The sequence below is a fragment of the Phycodurus eques genome, chromosome 4 (assembly GCF_024500275.1).
Source record: "Phycodurus eques isolate BA_2022a chromosome 4, UOR_Pequ_1.1, whole genome shotgun sequence".
NCBI lineage: Eukaryota > Metazoa > Chordata > Actinopteri > Syngnathiformes > Syngnathidae > Phycodurus > Phycodurus eques.
Genome location: NC_084528.1, coordinates 13990613 through 14012091, shown reverse-complemented (window position 1 = coordinate 14012091; position 21479 = coordinate 13990613). Strand labels below are relative to the sequence as shown.

At 41.0% G+C, this 21479-nt stretch overlaps 1 protein-coding gene across 1 annotated transcript in view; it reads left to right on the top strand.

Moving 5' to 3' along the window:
- Positions 1–21479, top strand: part of grik3 (glutamate ionotropic receptor kainate type subunit 3) — a 145240-nt gene that overhangs the window by 77207 nt on the left and 46554 nt on the right. The window contains 4 exon segments of the mRNA XM_061674081.1: positions 4208–4261; positions 10946–11116; positions 15375–15518; positions 20852–20959. Coding sequence (XP_061530065.1) covers positions 4208–4261; positions 10946–11116; positions 15375–15518; positions 20852–20959 — 477 coding nt within the window.

Sequence of the window (21479 nt, the reverse complement as noted above, 5' to 3'; positions counted from 1 at the left end):
TTAAGTTGCAATGTTATAAGTAAAAAAGTTAGTATTTTTGTGACAGTAATTTTGTGGTATTATCTAAAAATGTTATATTGCTAGGTAAAAGAGGAAAAATATATGAATTCATTAAGATAAAGAGTAGTAATTCTGCAAGGAAGAGGGCCAAAATATTACAGGTATTATGTTGTAGTATCAAAAGGAAAAAAGTTGTAATATTCTTCTGTTTCTTTCGGCTTGTCCCGTTCGTGGTTGCCACAGCGTGTCATCCTTTTCCATGTAATTTAATAATATTATGGGAACAAAATTGTTATTTTGTAGGGAAAAAGCTAAAAATATTACACTCATGAAATCCTAATTTAAGAAATAAATTTTAGTTTTGCAGTCAAAAAACAAAACCAAATATTGCAGGGATTTAAATGCATTGTTAGAAGTTTAAAAAGGTGAATATTTACAAGAATGCATCTGCAATTTTATGAAAATGTCTATTTTAATTAATTTAATTGTGTATGTATATATATAATATAATAATAATGTATATATAATAATATATATATTCATTATATTATATATAATATAATGTAATGCTTTTAATTTTATTTGCAATTTATTATACTCAATACGTTTTCACTCAACTGTTAACATAATAATATCATAATAGTACGAGATTTTTTTTCTTTTGTAGGAGAAAAATCACAATGAAAAAAATTTATATTTTATATTTTACAATAATAATTATTATTAATAATAATGATAATTTATTTTGCAAGGCAAAGTCAAAGTATCACATTAATTCCACTGGAATAGTCCAATAAAAAAGTCATAATTTTATTACGATACAGTCACAAAATGGGATGATATTTCGGGAATAATTCTGCTTAAAACGTGATTAAATAACTCATCTCGGTAACTGAACATTTGGATACACAATGAATCACCTCTTGAGGAAATGAATCTCGTGCACTTTTGACAGCCACTGCCCGCCCTTATCCAAGATAATGAGTGCAATGTGGGACTTCATCCATGGCCAGGCACAACAAATGTGACAAAGTGCCTTTTATGCCATGACAGGCTTTCAAAATCTCAACACGAGCAGTGTACTACAGCTACAGTATATAATGTACATACTGTATACACACGGCCTTTTTTGTCATGCCACGATGCGAGCAAGTTGTCTGCACGCGCTCACGTCAACGTGCATCTGTCAGCTCGCGTTCCGTCCGGCGCTTGGACGGGAGAAATGGGAAAGTGTGTCCCCGGTGATTTAAAACAAGAAAACCTTTCACTGGCCTTTGTTGTCAAGTGTAAAATGAGTCTTTTACTATCAGAAACACATCTGTCGGTTAAGGTGTCCTCGCACCCCCCTTTTGCATGGCGAATCCTCAAAATGATCAACTTTGATTGTATGCTGCTTCAACCCAAAATGGCTGACTTCTTGCTCAATTTCAGGCATGGGTCCTTGACACTTTTTTGTGCATTCTGTTATGATAGACGATTTCCACCCGATTTCGTGTCAATCAGTGTAACTGTGGGCTTATTTTTTTTCTCCCAGGGGGCGCTACTGAGTGAATTTTGGGTAGTGATGTTCATGACCCGGCGGCACGGTGGACGACTGGTTAGAGCGTCAGCCTCACAGTTCTGAGGACCCGGGTTCGATCCCCGGCCCCGCCTGTGTGGAGTTTGCAAGTTCTCCCCGTGAACTCCGTGGGTTTTCTCCGGGCACTCCGGTTTCCTCCCACATCCCAAAAACATGCATGAATTGGAGACTCTAAATTGCCCGTAGGTGTGAATGTGACTGCGGATGGTTGTTTGTTTGTATGTGCCCTGCGATTGGCTGGCAAACAGTTCAGGGTCTACCCCGCCTCCTGCCCGATGACAGCCGGGATAGGCTCCAGCACGCCCGCGACCCTAGGATGGATGTTCATGACCCTTAAAACAGAAAATTTCACATACTCACAATACACATCCTCACAAAAATTTGTGAGTTTTGGGGCATGCCAAAAAGGCGATTTCATTTGTCAGAATAATATTAAACAACGATTGAAAAACAGGATTGCTTTACTGCACAGAAACAACGTAAACATGTACAAACTCAGTGTTTCAGTGTATTCTAGTTAGTAACAATATAAAAGAAAGAAGCGAAGAGGAATTTGCCTTCAGGTCCATATGCCTTAAAGCGTGTAACCTTGATTTTTCTTCACAGCAGATGGAGCAATTAAATGCGATGCACATCCATTGAGGGACTGGGCCGCCTTTGAACGCCACCAGAAAAAAAAAACAAAAAAACAAGTGGCAGTGATGGAGTGCTGGGCTGTAAAAAAAAAAAAAAAAAATGTGCGAGCTATTTTGATTGAAACACGAAAAGCAACGTTGCTGTTGTGGTATGCATTGGAGCTTACCGTATATATCGTGCTACTCCCATTGTGTTTTATATAACTGTCAGATCAAGTGGGATCCATCTGGACCAGTGTTTTCCCATCCTTTATTGAGCCAATGCTCATATTTTACGAGGGCTGCAGCTAAGAATTTTAAAGGGACTATAAAGTCACTTCATTTATTTCATTAAATATGTCCAGAAAATGGATGGATGGATGAATGTTGGAAGAGAAGTGCTGAAAACCTGTAAAAAGACTCCAGATCAATTTAGTACTGAATTGTTGCGATATTGTGTGAAACTCTTTTTCACCTTCTGAGTTGTCTGGATTTTTTGGGGGTTGGGCTAAAAACGGGGTCTGCTGACGCTCCCAGGCCTCCCAGAATGAGTCGGCCCTCCCCACTATATGAGTAATGAGCGCCTTCATTTTATGTGTAGCTATTACTTAGTAATTAAACCTTGGCCCATTTCTACCCATACATTGTGCAGTTAGCCATCAAGCTATGCCTACAACCCCCACGAAAAAAAAATGTGTTTTCCTTGAAGTGTTATACGCGTGGTGCATAGAGCAAGCCGATGAAGATTTGGAGGGCCCGACTGCCAATTGGCCTGCTATTAGCGGCTAGTAGCTATTAGCCACTAGTGGACTAGCGTGAGGGCGGACCGGCATTCAATACTTCACAGCCTCACTCCATGCGCCAGCTGTAGAGCCACAGAACAGAAACACTTCATGGAAAATTAACTCTTACATTCGCTAGCCCACAAACTAATGAGATTGTGAGCTAATGAGCTAGTGAGCTTACGAGGTAGCAAGTTCGCTAGACCGGTGGCGAGTTCGTCCAATACGTCAGTGCCTCACTCAGTGTTGTCTGTGCGTCCCCACATAACAAGGACAGTTAAGGAAAAGCTAACTGTTAATTATGTTCTCTAGCGAGCTAACGAGCTAACAAGCTTGCTTGACCGCAGTGGGGTTGTTTAATACATCAGCGCCTCTCTACGTGTTATTGTGTGCCCACATAACGGAAACACTTAAGGCAAGTGAACTGTTTATTGAACACAGCAGCACAATTTTGCAGCCTGAAACTGACTCCAGACACTTGTCACACAGGGTACAAATGAACATATTTGATTGGCAGGTGCGTTCAGTGGACTCTCCCAGTGTCCTGCAGCTAGAGGCAGGCCTTTTATTTTATTTGTATTTATTTCATTTTATATAGCTTGTGTTTTTTTTTTTTTTTTATTCATTCAAATTCGGCAGACGTTTTTTGTCCCTTTAAAGTCACTTTAATAATTGATTCATCTGTTGATTATTTTTCAATTAATTGATGAATGATGAACCTTTTCTGATCACACGAGTAACAGGATTGCATTAGTTCGACATTATAGTTGAAAATGTTAAACATAAAAATAGAAGACAGGACTTAACTTACTACGCATGTTCAGCGCAATTAGCTTGAGGATATCATTTCTGCCGAGTCATGTAGCTCCCTTTCATTCTCTTCCTCTAGGCAGCTTAAAAGGTTTTTGGAACAGCAGTGCATGTATGTTGAGAGACACACCTTCAGAGCATAATTGCTACCAAATGAAATATGTCTATGATTAAAAAAAATGTGTAATGTATGTAAAACATTGCAACCAAATCACATTAAAAAAAATCTGATTTAAAACAAAATTGTATTTTTTTATATTTGATGCAAGTTGGTCATCATAATATACATAAATACATTTAAAAATTCGGATCGAATTGTGTGAAATTTTTGCGGTACACATGATGATCTCTAACAGCAAGCTGGTTGGGAGTCACCGATCTTTTCCTTCCTTTCTCAATTTGTCTCCATTGTCGGTCTCCAGGCCCAGACCATGGGGATGATGACAGAGTACTACCACTACATCTTCACCACTCTGGTAATGTACCATGCTCATTAATGCAAATTGTTCTCGTTTTTTATGATGAATAGCGGGGAATTGTGAACGGGCTTCGATATTCAGTCTGTTACAGAGCCATTTTCTTTGACGACCTGGAAGGCATAATATAGCTTGCCGTGGTGAACACGCCTCTTTTATGTGACAAGTCAACGTGTGTTCTTTCGAGGTGGCGCCATAAAACACATCATCGAAAATTAAACGTGGCTTCCCGAGTTTGAAAAAACAACAATGTGAGCCTTTATGTGGCAAATAATCCTGTAAATGTTTTGTGTAAAAACAAATAAATGTGTGCAAATGCAAAACAGAGCACAAAAAAAAAACAAAAAAAAACATAATGGCAGGTTTGTAAAAGGATTATCAGTAAATCCTGCACACAATTTAGTTGTAAGGTATATGTCATCCATTTTCAATTATGATTGCTGTCCTTAGCTAATAACCATTAACCTATTATGGACTAATATAAATGTTATCACTCATCAACAAAAAGCATGTATCACCAAATTGTGTTTTTTTAAAAATTTTATTTTACATATAGCATGTGGGAGGCACGGTGGAGACTGGTTAGCACATCTGCCGGTGGACTGGGGTTCAAATCCAGGTCCCGCCTATGTTCTCCCCGTGCCTGCGTGGGTTTTCTCAAGGGCCTCCAGTTTCCTCCCACATCCCAAAAACATGCATGGAAAGTTGATTGAAGTCTTATTGTCCATAGGTGTGAAGGTGAGTGTGAATGCTTGTTTGTCTATATGTGCCCTGCGATTGGTTGGCGACTAGTTCAGGGTGTACCCCGGGTTTCGCCCAGTCAGCTGGATAGGTGCCAGCATACCCGTGACCCACGTGAGGAGAAGCGGTACAGAAAATGAATGAATGAAGAAAGCATATGACTCCAAATTTTGTGATTTGTATTCTATTTTTTTAAAAAAAAGCTTGGAGCTCCAATTTTTGTCTTTTGCTCTAATGTGAAACAACACCAAACATTTCTTCCAATAAAAATAAAAGAAAACTCACACAACTGATGAATATCCAGATTTTAAAAGCTTACGATATTTTCAAAGACAGCCTATGACGTCAACTTCTTGTTGTTAACAGTGCAGCACATACATGCGGAGCTCAAGGATCCTATTGCTCCAACAATTTAGTTTTAGACGTCATTTTAATCCCCTTTGTGGCCCCCGCCACCTCTCTCAACGACAAGCGCAGACACATCAGGAAGCTATTGCTGTCCCTTGACCCCATGTCGGTGACAAACACACTGACCGGGAATGAATAGCAGCATGTTCTGTGCTGTTGCTATCGCCCTCTGTGAGTGTCTCGTTCTCACACACACACACACACACACACACACACACACAGAGTGTGTGTCTCTGTGGACGCAGCTTGTCAGTGGTGATTTCATGCACCGGATCGTGTCAAATGTCATTGTTTTGACATGCATCATGTCTTTGGAGCTGCTACTAGTTGAACGGGTGGCAAACTCCCCCCCCCCAAAAAAAAATTGTTTACACTTTGTTGTTCATCTTTCATTCAGGAATATCATTGCAGGAACAATAGCTTTGATCAGGTAAAGTTGCATCACCATGTCACACTGTGCCGCCTTGATTTGATCCAGAATGTCAACATACAAAGCAGCGTGAGAAGTGACGCATTTTCCCACAATGCACCTCATGGATGTTTGCGTTGTCTTGTTGACTGGTGCAAAGGCTGACATATTGCAGTCTTAAAAGTTTAGCTTTTAAAAGCTTATGTGCATATACATGATTATGGTTACAAAATTCCTTGGATTTTCATAGTTGGAAGATTGACATGGGAATGAATGAAAAATTATGAAAATAAACAGGAATAAACCATTCACAAAATTTACTGAAATAGAGTTGAGGAATTTTTGTTAGCATAATCCTGACGAAACCAACTGAATTTCATGCAAGTACAGTTGTACCTTGACTTAAAATGTTTTTTTCAAGTTACAAGCTGTCTCTAAATAATTTTTTTGCTTTGTGTTGCAAACCAAAATTGAAGATACAAGCAAGCTTCAGATATGCAGTCGCTCAAGTAAAAAAACAAAAACAAATGGAGCAATAAAGGTACTGTAATGCCCTCGGATGTGGGCAAGGAGAGCAAATCTATTTTCATTGGGTGTCTGCTCATGAGAAAAAGGTCATGTTTATACAGTATTCCCTTGCTATGTCACGGTTCACCTATTGCGGATTTATTGCATTTATATAATGCATAATTTGCCATTTCGCAGGAGCTAGTGTAAGCTGTAATTTTTTAAATTTTTTTTTTTTTGTGATTGACTGGTTAGCACATCCACCTCACAGTTCTGGGGACCGGGGTTCAAATCCCGGCCCCGCCTGTGTGGAGTTTGGATGTTCTTCCCGTGCCTGGCTGGGTTTTCTTCGGGCACTCCGGTTTCCTCCCACATTCCAAAAACATGCATGGTAGGTTGATTGGAGACTCTAAATTGCCCGTAGGTGTGATTGTGAGTGTGAATGGTTGGTTGTTCCGTGTGCCCTGCGATTGGGTGGTGACCGGTTCAGGGTGTACCCTGCCTCCCGCCTGAAGATAGCTGGGATAGCTCCAGCACGCCCGCGACCCTAGTGAGGATAAACGGTAAAGGAAATGGATTGATGGATGGTCAAATAAACGGTTCCTACCTCCAAAAGAACTTTGCCCATGTCTGGTGAGCCCAAGTGGACTATGTTCTGTGCCTCCATTGTTGAGGCGGCCGAACGGCGCTGTAGCCATAAGGTTGTCCATGCCCGTCGTGGCGGCATTCCCCCGAACCCGTTGGTGGACACGAGCTAACACATCGGATTAAATTAATTAAAATTAGCAATTCACAGCAGTTATATCTCTCAAAGTAATGAATATTGTTACACAAACGCTGTATAAACACACAAACATGGAATATAATAATACTCTTTGGTATATAGTCTTCAAACTCTGCGAAAAAACAGTTATAATAACAATGTTCGATCATGAATTCTTATACTTTTCTTTGTCACTGTGTGCATCTCATTGCATGCACCACACTGCCCCTCAGAGGTCAAGACGTGCACAACAGTTACTTTATGTAACCCATTGTTTATTAATAAAGGGGTCTGTTTTTGCATACCTGCTGTTGATGCCTATTGGTCTCTGATTAATATCACTTGATCAAGCCTTGACTAACATTCCTTACTACAAATTAAGTAAAGTATATGTATTATTGTTGCTAAAATTGGATCGGACCAATACCTGTATCAGCCAAAACTCAAGGCTACAATATCGATATCGTATCGGAAGTGAAAAAGTTGGATTGGGACATCACTAATATTGTAAAAGTAAGTAACAAAACTTTAAAATCACATCGCAGGTGAACTGGGAGTCAATACAATTTTGCCGGCATAGGGATAATATGATCGACTTTCTTGTCCTTCTCAAGACGATTTTATACTAACTGGAGGAAGACCAGAAAGCAACATTGTGTGTGTGCGTGTGTGTGTGTGTGTGTGTGTGTGTGTGTATATAGTGTGTAGTATATAGTAGTATATAGTGTAGTAGTATATATATATATATATATATATATATATATATATATATATATATATATAGACACTCTCAACGGAGACAGCAACACTGCCGCCTCGCGGATGGGGGGAGGACATTCCCACGTGTCATTTTTTTTCAACTTGAAACTGCGTTACGTTTGTCTAAAAAATAAATGCGCGTGCCCACTGATCCACAAACGCACCTTCAACAATTCACAAGCAAAATTTCATATTTACATATGATAAGTCATGATAAATGCACACACAACATTGAAAAACGTGCAAATCGCGGATATATTTGTGGATTTGAAAACCACGTGCAAATAATTTTGAGACATATCTCTCCCCATATAAAAACATTGTTCAATTTGTACCACTCGTACGTGTCAATCAAGCCCGAGTATTATTATATGTGTAGGACAGCAGAATTTCACTCATTCAATTGTGCAGGTGTACCTAATTTTGTCCCTGCAGACTTCTAGGATGGCATGGATTCTGTGAAACGTCGCTGGTTAAAAGGCACCGGTGCTGCCAATGTGAACTTATAATTGGAACAAGATGCTTTTGTGACACCCTAAAAAGGTTCTAATAGACACGAGGATGTCACAAGAAATGAATTGTACGTCTGCCAACATTTCTGTCCCACTTAGTTTGTATTCTTAGCTTCAAAAGCTCGCAGAGCGACCTGATCTACTTTACCAAGCATTTCGGAATGTCACGCAGAACAATCGTGATATACTTTGATCCGTGCTCATAAAAAGCCGCCGTCGTATTGCAAGGCAGAGTAGATGGAGAGAAGAGGAGAAATAATTCAGCGGCTGGCGGCGTTTTATTTTTTAGTAAGTGTCTAAGGCGCTCCCGTTAGCCCGGCACTAAACCTACAGGGTGCTAATGAAATATCTATGTTGATCCAAATGTCTTTTTCCCAAACCCCCTGGCCCATTACACCGTGACATGTGTCTGTCTACATGTGACTTCGCACTTTGCCTGCAATGGTTGCCCCAGAAATAACAACATCTTAAATTGAATTCCTTTGTCTTAACAAGGGAATGTGAATGAATGAATTATTAATGACCCAACAATGAGCATTTTTTTACGTGTACTTGCAACAGCAAAAATACCACCTGTGGACACATTCATTGCAACTTTTATTCCGATCTGGCGTTTACATGGGTCACTACATTTAGTCAGAACAGCCGTTTTACAGACATGTGACGTGCAGATCAATGTAAACAAACATCATGTGATTAATCTAGATGGAGGTCAGTTGTCTGTCTCCATCGTAGACCAGATCTGGTAGGAAACTGCCGTGTTTTCAAGTCCGTAAACGATGACATCATCATTTACGTCAACACAAAGCATGCAGAGACATAGCTCAGCCCGACGCCATTCCTGAGTCACGGTTTACATAAGAAAAATTTACTTTTGATCGGTTTGGCAAAAGGAATCTTCCACCCCTCTGAATCCGAATGAAATTCAATTCTATTCATTCATGTGTTTATATGAGGCATTTTTATTCAGTTTGGGACCGATTATAATCGGAATATAAGGCTCCATGTAAACCCAGCGAATTAATCGATTACTTGACAACTAATATATTATCAAATTAATCGGCAACTGTTTTGATTATCGATAAATCGTTCGAGACATTGTTTTACTCAAAATTCTCCAAATCATCAGAGAATCAGTCTCTTAACTGTAAATATTCTCAGATTTCTGTGGAAATCTGATTTTCTGTCATCCTCCATGTCCTCCAGACTGATTATCTTTGTGCTGAATCAACATAAGACATTTTTTTTTTTTGAAAAGATGGGGAATTAAATGATCATTTGTTCCTATTTTCTGACATGTTACGGACCATACTAATAACTCAATCATAATTAATTTATGTTCATGCATTTTCTACGCTGTCAATTTGAAACCATTTTTGATTAATCGGAAGGAAATTTAAAAAAAAAACCTTTTTTTTTTTTATCCAATTCATCCAATAATCAAAAAAGAATAATCATTAGTTGCAGCTCTGCAGTGCAGTTGTAGGTTTTGCATCAGGGGTAAGTAGCACAGTGTTTACAGTGTTCCTGCCGCCGGGCCCTGTCCTTTTTCTGCAATATGGAGCAGCTTAGTCCCAAGTTGTCAACCATCTCGCATAATGGGCATGATTTGTAAAAGTCATTTTCTTAAAAAATGCAATCAGTGACATAAAACAATTGTGCCCCATTAATTCTACCTAGCAACAAGTTATATATATATATATATATATATATATATATATATAGACAGACAGACAGACAGACCGACCGACCGACCCGGGTTCAAATCCGGCCCCGCCTGTGTGGAGTTTGTATGTTCTCCCCGTGCCTGCGTGGGTTTTCTCCGGGTACTCCGGTTTCCTCCCACATCCCCAAAACATGCATGGTAGGTTAATTGAAGACTCTAAATTGCCCGTAGGTGTGAATGTGAGTGCGAATGGTTGTTTGTTTGTATGTGCCCTACGATTGGCTGGCGACCAGTTCAGGGTGTACAACACCTCTCGTCCAGAGTCAGCTGGGATAGGCTGCACCACACCCGCAACCCCAGTGAGGATAAGTGGTATGGAAAATAAAATAAAATAAAATAAATGAAAGAAAGAAAGGAAGAAAAAGAAAGAACGAACGAAAGAAACGTGATCTGGCAAAAGAATCCGAACAATTATGTTGAAAGTAGAAATGACACCATTTTCAATTTAATTCCTTTTCCTTGCCATGTAAATGGGAGTAATGAACCAGTGATCCAAGACGACAATTTCCTATTTTTTGGTGTAACTGTAACAGAAAACACGACACCTTTCAATCTTAACTAGACACACATGGTAAGTTTGAGTTTTTCCACTATTCTGAATGTACTATGTTTTTTCGCAGGTAGAGAAACCTTTTTACAAACCATCTATCGGTCATAAATTTCCTGGCATGGCATTAAAAATCCCTCCTAACTTTGGCTTTATTTTGATCTTAATATAGAACCTCTCTAATCAGAAGCTGCATCATTTTGTTTTTCGTGTGAGGAGAAAAAGTACGTGGGATGAATACTTAAAAGGTAGATGTCGAGCATGGTGAGACTAAATGAGACTCTCTCCTCTTTTCCCGGTGTCTCTCAAAAGGATCTGATGGCCATTGATCTGGAGCCGTATCGCTTTTGTGGCGTCAACATGACAGGCTTCCGCATCCTCAACGTGGACAACCCCCTGGTCTCCTCCATTGTGGACAAGTGGTCCACAGAAAGGCAGATACCGCTGAAACCTGACTCGGGCCTCCTGGAGGGCATCATGACGGTATGTTTTACTACTTCTACACACAGTCGTCATAGCGTCTGATCATAAACTATGGTGTGACCGTCAATGCCACCAAGAGCCGTGTAGTACCCAATAAACCCTAATTTGTCCATCCATCCATCCATTTTCCTCCGTTTATCTGAGGTCGGGTTGCGGGCGCAGCAGCCTCAACAGGAAAGCCCAGATTTCCCTGTCCCCAGCCACTTCCTCCAGCTCTTTCGAGGGGATCCCGAGGCGTTCCCAGGCCAGGAGAGAGCCATGTACTCTCCAGCGTGTCAAGGGTCGTCCCCGGGGTCTCCTACCATGCCTGGAACACCTCACCGGGGAGGCGTCCGCGAGACATCCTCATCAGATGCCCGAGCCACCTCATCTGGCTCCTCTCAATGCAGAGGAGCAGCGGCTCTACCCTGAGCCCCTCCCGGATGACTGAGCTACTCACCCTATCTCTAAGGGAGACCCCGGACACCCTGCGGAGGAAACTCATTTCGGCTGCTTGTATCCGGGATATTGTTCTTTCGGTCACAACCCACAGCTCATGACCATAGCTGAGGGTAGGAACGTAGATCGACCGGTAAATTGAGCACTTCGCCTTTCGGCTTAGCTCCTTCTTTACCACAACGGACCGATACAAAGTCCGCATCACTGCAAACGCTGCACCGATGCCTGTCGATCTCCCGTTCCATTCTTCCCTCACTCGTGAACAAGACCCCATGATACATGGACTCCTCCGCTTGGGGCAGGATCTCATCCCCAACCCAGAAAGGGCATTCCACCCTTTTCCGACTGAGGACCATGGTCTCAGATTTGGAGGTGCTGATTCTCATCCCAGCTGCTTCACACTCAGCTGCGAACTGCTCCAGTGAGAGTTGAATATCACAGCTTGATGAAGCCAACAGAACCACATCATCTGCAAAAAGCAGAGATGCAATACTGAGGCCACCAAACCGGGCCCCTTCTACGCCTCGGCTGCACCTAGAAGTTCTGCCGGAGGTGGGTTAAAACTCCTTCTGACAGGGTATTCTGTCAGACGTTCCCAGCAGACCCTCACAATACGTTTGGGCCTGCCAGGTCGGACCGGCATCTTCCCCCACCATCGGAGTCAACAGCTCCGCCCCTCTCTTCACCCGAGTGTCCAAGACATGCGGCCGCAAGTCAGATGGCAGGACCACAAAGTCGTTCATCGAACGGCGACGTAGGGTGTCCTGGTGCCAATTGCACATGTGGACACCCTTATGCTTGACCATGGTGTTCGTTATGGACAATCCGTGGTGAGCACAGAAGTCCAATAACAGGACACCGCTCGGGTTCTGATCGGGGGGCCGTTCCTCTCAATCACGCCCCTCCAGGTCTCACTGTCATTGCCCATGTGAGCATTGAAGTCCCCCAGCAGAACGATGGAGTCCCCAGCGGGAGCGCTCTACAGCACCCCCTCCAAGGACTCCAAAAAGGGTGGGTACTCTAAACTGCTGTTTGGTGCAACAACAAAAAAAGCTCCAAAAAAGCTGCGACAGGGTCATGTTTACCACTGTGTTACATCACCTTTTCTTTTGAGAACATTTAATAAACGTTTGGGAACTGAGGCCACTAATTGTTGTAGCTTTGTAGGTAGAATTCTTTCCCATTCTTGGTTGATGTACAGCTTCAGCTGTTCAACAGTCCGGGGCCTCGTATTTTACGCTTCATAATGCGCCACACATTTTCAATGAGAGACAGGTCTGGACTGCATGCTGGCCAGTCTACTACCCGCACTCTTTTACTACGAAGCCACACTGTTGTAACACGTGCAGAATGTGGAAAAGACGTTGCTTGGATGGCAGCATATGTTTCTCCAAAACCTGTATGTACCTTTCAGCATTAATGGTGCCTTCACAGATGTGTAAGTTACCCATGCCATTGGCACTAACACAGCCCCATACGATCACAGATGCAGGCTTTTGAACTTTGCGTTTATCAGTTTGAACATTAAATATCTTGGCTTTGTCGTGTATTCAATTAAACATAGGTTGAACATGATTTGCAAATCATTGTATTCTGTTTTTATTTATGTTTTACACAACATCCCAACTTCATTGGAATTTGAGTTGTATGTTTGTATCTGTCACTCCAGTTGCGCAACCTGGACAGCGATTGGACCGCTCGCATTTCCTAGTTAATCCAAGGTTTCAGTTATTCTCTCAAATCCCTACGATAATCTCAATTATATTTTTCTGTGATTCTGGTAAATTGATCAATTCACACACACGCCGTTGCTGACGTGGTTGCTTGTGACATAACTCCCATTGGCATATGGCATGAATTTTCTGCTGCTTGTAACGCTAATTTCATGGATTCTATCAAGTCCAAATGCCTCTTTGCTGCGCTATATTTATTCCTCACTATGTATTTGAACAATTTATGCAGTATTAGTTCATTCTTGGCTTTTAATAATTTTTTTCTATATGTGTTATTAAAGTTCTGGGGCCATTTTTCTGTCATTTTAAACCGCCACGCACTGGTTAAGATGCATCAAACGGATGCCCTTCTACAGGGAAATAGGGGTATGCTTTGTGCAGATTTCAGATCACGGGCACACACTCTGCATTTAGAATGAATTATGTTTCACTAACATAAGCACTGTGGTGAGAAGAAAATTGACCTGTATGCACGTGTCATGCATATTTCCATATATTCTCAACTTGCGCACAGAGTATGAACATTTCTATGCATTAATTAGTGAATGAGGCACATTGTCATGGGGGAAAAAATATTATAATTTATGATGTACAAAATACACACTATATCCTGATAGAGAAATGTGACAATACCCATCGTGGACCAATCTAACTGTCTTTTGTTCTGTCATTGACTGGTTGAGTGGTGTCACTGATTATCCCGTTTGCGGTGCAGATGAGGCCCAAAAATTGGCCCAATTTGTGTCATCCTGCCAGAAATTATTGGTTAGCAGCGAATGCGGGTACTAAATCTGTGAGTTTGTTCATCACATATCTTAAACTGCCTGAATAGCTTTCACCAAAGTGGTTTTGTGTTCTGTCTCTGAGCAGAAATGCATTTTCATAGAGCAGCTGAGAGACAAAAGATAATCTTTCTTACTTCAGGTGCAGAGATGGACATTTTAAAATGATATCGCACTTTGACCTTGAAAAGGATCTGTAATGTCTGAAGGCTCTGTAATTAAAAAATAAATAAAAGTAGTCGGAGGATAACAGCATAGCGTTCAGTGTCGAAAAAATTGTAGTAGCGCTATTATCCGTTTTAATCTGTAATTAAAATGCTGAACATAGCCGACCATATCATTCAAAAACACCTTTGTGGTGCTCTTGAAGGTACTGAGCTTTTTCTACCACACAGACTGAGAGTCTTCAGCAAATAAATTCAAATTTAGAGCATTTTATTTTATTAGACACACTGTTATCATTAGAGAAACACAAGGTGCTCATTTGCCTTATGAAATTGTGATTGTAGTTTACCATTTTGAATTTGTTGAGTCTGATAAAACTTGGCAAATGAGATGATTAATAGCTGCCACAGCAGGGACTCCAAACTGGTGCATGGGGGCCCATGTGATTGTCCTCCAAGGGGGTGCACAGGATTAAAAGTATAAAGGTGATCTGGTATAATACACAACATGAGAATTTCCCCAACTGTAAACCCCCGCTATTTGTGCGGGATAGGGACCGAGCCCTGCTACAAAATGAGAAGAAAAAAAAAGAGTAATTGACAGATTTTCTTTTAAATTTACCTATATTAATGGTCTCAACCATAATTATACGACAAAACACTTTAATATCACCTCAAATTAATCTCACAACATTACCCTAAAAATAAACCGCTTTGATTTTGAAATAATGCAGTAGAGAGTTGTAAAGTGTACATGCTTATATGACGAAAACGCTGTGTGACTTCCACTAACAACCAAACATAGCTCCTCCCCGACATGATGTTAGTCTCTCGCGTGAGATGTATGACACTAAATACTACTTTCCTATAAGCGGCACTGTCTCGTGGTGTTAAAGAAAGAGCCCAAAACGGGTTCCTCAGAGAAAGAAAACAAGAACAGAAAAAGGCGAATAGGCGGGGTTCACTGTATAAGACCCTAAGAGTTTTGATCATACCTAAGAGTTTTGATCATACCTTAATGTTTATGAATGGGCCTTTTTTAGACGGCTTAAGACTTTTGGGAACGGCTACTAAAGACTACAGTATTCGCCTTGGTTTTTGGCAGTCATCAGCTGAAACAATGTTCACCCCATTATTCCAGACAGATGCGGCTCTGACCTACGACGCCGTCCACATCGTGTCGGTCTCCTACCAACACGCGCCGCAGATGACCGTCAACTCGCTGCAGTGCCATCGCCACAAACCCTGGCGATTTGGCGGCCGCTTCATGAGTTTCATCAAAGAGGTAACTGTTTTCTCTATTTGCTGTTCATATTAGAGCCGAGTGGCAAAGCAAAAGGAGGAGGAGTTGCGTGGACTCGCATGCTTACCCACCAAATCAATCACAGCCGCAAACAAAGTGGGCCGAGCCTTGATGGACACATTAAAGCGGAGTTGTTGTCTGCTGTGTAAAATTCCCTCCAGTCGCTGTTTTATCTCCCGAATGTTGCAACCTTTTGAAAGGACAATTTGTGAAACTTGCCTCGAGTTTATCAAACATGAGAGTGTGTTGTTGTACACAAAATAAAAACATGAAAAGGCTGGATGGCGATGCTAATATTTGTAATTTATGATAAGATGCAAGAATTGCCACTTGTTTATCCCATGCACACGTCCAATGCAATGAGTTCAGCAACTGTCATGCGTTTCCATAGGTTAGAACTACTATGAGGGATTATTTTTAGTACAGAGTAAGGGTTGAACAACTGAAGATTTTTTGTAGTCCACTATAATATGAAAGTCGAGCCGAAGTCGATTAATCAGTGACGCCATTGATAGTTTTTCAGCACAGTACAGCGGTCCCCATTTGTTTTCTGGAATCAATGCGTGTTCACAGGGGGAGTTTGTGATATGGGCACCCGGGGCAGCTGCCTACTGGGGGGGGGGGGGGGGGGGGCACTCCGCCCCCCACCCCATTGACGATCAGCCATCCCTCCGCCGATGTAAGGAATTACAATGTGTTGGCCTACTGTATTCCCTGGCAACCAGTCCATGCTGTGTAGTCCGCTTTTCTCTCAAAGTCCGCTGGGATAGGCTCCAGCTCCACACCATCCTGAACAGGATAAGAAAATAGACTGCTTATCAGAATTTTGTTGTCAGACAGTGAGAGAAAAGCCGGGATTGTGAAGTGCTTGAAATCAGTCTCAGTTTATCTTGTCCGTCAGGCCTCATATTGTCAAATGTGCCTCCCGATGTATTCCAGACACATGATTGAGGTTTAGCTCGAGGTCATGGTATGATAGCAGCACGCGCTCTCCTGCATTAAGGAGCCAGGTATGATGTAAGGCTACGAAATAGGCCAGAAATAAGACCCAGACTTAGTGAAGGTATAAATGTGGGCAAATGAGGAGTTGGGACCACTCAACCACACCCATTTCCTCCGAGGTTCTCATTTACATCCATCAGAGAGGATCATGTTCCATTTTAGCACAAGTAAACTCCCTACGCACTTATTTTTAATTCCCAATGAGGTCGAAGAATGGACATTATTTCTCAGAGTACTGAAAAAAAAAGGTGTGAGGCTGAATTTTTTTTTAGGTTTCTCACATGTCCTAAGAAAGAATATAAGCCTAGGTGATGTACTTTAAGACCTGTCTTGAGGTGTTTGGGACAAACATGATTGTATTTACAGTGTGTTACACAAAGACCCGAAAGGAACTGACAGTTTGTGAGCTGCTATGGAGTCTCATCATATTTTTTTTTCTTTTTCCTGTTTTTTTTTCTTTTTTTTGGTGTGTGTCTTCTCTCATCTCACCTTGTGCTGAAGCGGCCTCGCTTGATCAATCTGCACAGACAGCCTGCACATTGCAAAGATCACAGTGGGTGATTCGCTTGTTGTGATTCACTCCTTGAGAACACAGAGGCTTGGTAAATAGAGTAGGATATGTTATTACTATAAAATATATATATTTATATATTACCACTATATATATAGTTATTACCACCAACCTTTTTTAATTGACGGGATTATGCTCTTGTCTCTTTGCATTGGTGCAAGATAAGACATATTTTTTTAATTTCTCGGTGAGTAATCCATTCATTTATTGGATATAATTCAGGTGTATGCAGGAGGTGTTCCATCTTGGTGAAAGTCTGCTCTCTACTTTGTGCCATTGTAGTTATTGTAGTTTGTCCTAGGAGGACTTCTGGTTTTATTTCCACTACTCAGTTGAAGTTGTGTGGATTTACACTACTCATTTCAAGAGTTCAATTCCGATATGGATCACAGCAAGAGAAATAGAGAAGACATCAAATGTCTGAATCAAACCTCTTTTGGATGAAAATCTAATTATGTATCGTGGCAGTACAGTAAAATAGTAGTTAATAGCACATCTGCCTCACAATTAGCAGTCTTTGTTCGAATCTCAGAGTGGACCATCCCTGTGTGGCGTTTGCATGTTCTATTCTGCTTGAAATGTATATTCTCTGGGTAGTATAGCTTCTTCCCACATTCTCAAAACATGTTTCTTAGGTAAACTGAAGACTGAAAATTGTCCATTGGTGTGAATGTGATGTGCCCTGTTGTTGACTGGCAACCAGTCCAAGATATATCTCACTGATTGCCCAAAATCAGCGGGGATAGGCTCAAGCTCACCCGAGACCCCAGCGAGGTGAGGGCAAGTGGGATAGAAAATGGATGGATGGATGAATGTAGCCAATATCTGCCAATATCGGACCTACCCTTTGGATGTAACCTGATGTCCTCAAAAGCTGCATTTCCACGACATGGTTCAAATTTTTTTGTTCATATTCTGATTTTTTTGCTCCCAAGTGACACCATGTAGATATGTGCCATGCCAGCATAAAGAGAAAAAAAAACACATATCAGATGGCCTCAGAGCAGAATCGGGCTTCTTCCATATGTGGATAAAAATCCAGGATTTTGCGTGTTTTCCCTGTAAACTCAGGTTTACTTACACAATCCCGAAAATGTGCATGTTAGGTTAACCCTCATCCTGCTGAGCAGGGTCAATTTGGACCCCAGGTGGTTTCTGTGACGTGCCACACAAATATTAAAAACACTACAGCACCTGTGTTTAAGGGGTTTGTTTTTCTATGTTAGCTTTTTTAAAAATATGTATTATTTTCAGGTACGTCTGACATATGAGACAACGGCAGTTTTCTTATTGAGGTCAAAACAACACCAGGTGAAAGTATAAATTTTCAAAAATGCAAATAACTATTAAACTAATTCTCTTTCTTTGGAAATTCATGATTTTTTAAAAAGATAATAAACATATTTCTAAACAATAAGAGCTGGTGTCTTGTCCACTTGTAAATATAAGCTAGTTCTCAATGGGGTCCAAATGGACATCGCTTGGCATGATTTGTATGTAAAATATGTCAGTAGGATGAAAGTTAATGAAAGTCTCTAAATTGCCATTGGGTCTGCTGGTGTGATTGCAGTTTAAATAGACAGATCGGATATACCCCATTGATGCAAATCTGACATCATAAAATGCTCGAATTTCACTGTGGCGTAAAGAGAAAAAAAACAGACATGGAATCGGATATCCTTAGATCAGAATCGGGCCTCTTCCGAATGCTGTATGGATAAAAATCCAATACGAATCGGATACCTGCGACTGCGACTTGTGCGCAAACGGACCGATCCGATATATTTGGTATACCTTCAAGAATGAATTGGCTCCTTTATTTGTGTTCACGCTGTAATAGCCCTTTCGAAGGCCTGTGGTCTTCTGTCCTCATTTGGAAATTATTCAAACACTCTTCAATCTGTCCTTCAGATGACACGGCAAACGCCCATTCCAAAATACATGGGATTTATTTTTTACTATCTTCTAATAAGAAGCAAACCGTAACAGCCTCTGGTGATCAAGGCGAAAGCCAATGAAATATTATTACATTGTTGTCCTCACGCCAGACTCCCGTTTGAGGACAACACCGCGGCGTTGGGTTGTAAAAACACTTACTCTGCTCTGATTTACGCTCGCTACAAAGACAGACAGTCAAAAATGTTGTCAAGGTCGAATCGGCTCTTTTGGATTGGACGCATCCAAGTCTGAATCATTTGAACATACTGAGGCCAGATAGACTCCAGTCGGTTGGAGGAAGCAATTTCTCCTTGAAGCTTGAATATTCTGAGACGAAGTCTGGTTGTGCAGGATAATGGCAAGGAACTGAGGGTGACATCTACACTATCAATACAGTACATCAGTATTTACAGGGAAAAAGGGAATGGTGGATTGGAATATTGGCAAAACATCACGATACGCACACTAGATCATACAACTACTGTGACTAAATTAAACGGCACCAAGAAACGGGCAGATAATCAGAAGCTCATAAGTATTAAAATATAACATCTGCAAGCGTGTGCGTGCTGCAACAAACAGCATGCGCGCACATCTTTTCAGGTTGCGCTCATCAGGAAATAGTAATAGAGAGCAGTTATGTGTTTTCCCTCCTCAAGGGGAATCAAGCAAAAGATGGTTGTTAATTAACTCAGCGGTCCTCTGGTGGTAGCCGCATCGGATGTCGATCGTAATTAACAAAAAGACGCAAATGCAGCCTGAATGGTATCCATGGCTGTGCGCGTTTTGCTCGGCGAGTGCGGCGCCGGTGTGAATTAACTGTTAGATACACGGCATGTGCTAAATGCATGGTTTGTTGGTAGTGGCAGTTGTTATATATTGAATGTTAGTACAAAGGTTGTCACATTTTACCAGTTTAATTACATGTACATAAAAGTAACAAGATCACGTGACCTTATGATGTTTAAGGAGGAAGAAATGTCCGACCCTGTGTCATAACTTGATATTTTTGGCTCTTTCTGAGCATATTTTTCAACTTGATGTTGTACACTTGTTTCGATGTTACACTTGTGAGTGTGTTAGCATGAATAGTATTCAATTGTGTGGGTGACATTAACTTTTAAAAAGCATTTGAAACCCTAACCCTCAGACTGACTTGAAACCCTAACCCTTCTTAGAAACTGTTACCCGGGCTTCAATCCCTTGATTAAAACCTTAACTCATTATAAACCCTGACTTTGCCACAAAGCACGATTTTTAAAACCTAACCCTGCCTAGAATCCCTATTTTGAAACCCTAATGTGAAATCCTGACTTACAACTCTAACCCCGGCTTGAAAACCAATTTTGATATCCTAACATTTGTTTGAAACCCTAACCCTGGCTATAGACCATAATTTGAAACCCTAACACTGGCTTGAAACTCTTAACACTTTTTAGAAACTGTAACGCATGCTTGAAACCCTTATTTGAAACCATAACCCATGCTTGCATCTGTCATTTAAAACCCTCCCCCTTGTTTTCAAACCACATCTCAGGCTTGAAACCCTAATTTGAAATTCTAAACCTGGACTGAAACCCGCCACATCAATGTTTCACTATCTTGGAAATCAGATACACATTAAAGCTGCGGTGGAACATTTTCTAGGTCATAGAAGACATTGGAAATAGCATGAAGTTGTGTTTTTAATGACATTTTTTTTTTTTTGGTGAATGTTTTTTAACACACACCACAATTTGGGAATACCTTTCTTAGACAGACTGTTGGTCAACATGGTTGTAAAGGAATGTATCTTATTTTTCAGTCTCACTGGGATGGATTGACTGGGAGACTCTCGTTCAACAAGACAACTGGATTGCGTACAGATTTTGACCTGGACATCATAAGTCTGAAGGAGGATGGACTAGAAAAGGTAAAAACCACCACACCCCGAAAAGCCTGTATGAACTTTACTGATGTACCTACCAACTTAGAGAGATCAACTCAGTCTTTTCTTCTTCTTCTAACTCTGGTTCAAACCAGGTTTTCTCAGGGTTCACGCTCAGTAGTTGTCATGACACACCCTACAGTAGAGGAGGGTGGGGTTAGCAGGGGCTCATTTGCATGAGACAGGACAACCAACCTAAAACGTTCTGCTTTGAAAAGGGCTGTTTAGAGAGGGTGACAAATGTTGTGTACTTCTTTCTTTTCGGGCTGCTTTTTGACCAAAGCACAAAGTTGTCAAAATTATTAACTCTCTGTAATTAAGTAGAAGTATGTACAAACTCTGAAATGTACTAAAAATTCCCCTTCCATCATTTTTCAATTTTTCATAATCCTGTCCTTTTATCAGGTTTGCCAGATAATTGGGGTTGGAAATGTTCCGAATGTCCTTTTTCAAGCTTTTCTAGTTGGTCTTTTAGTTGAAGCAGCCAGATTTCTCATTAATATGT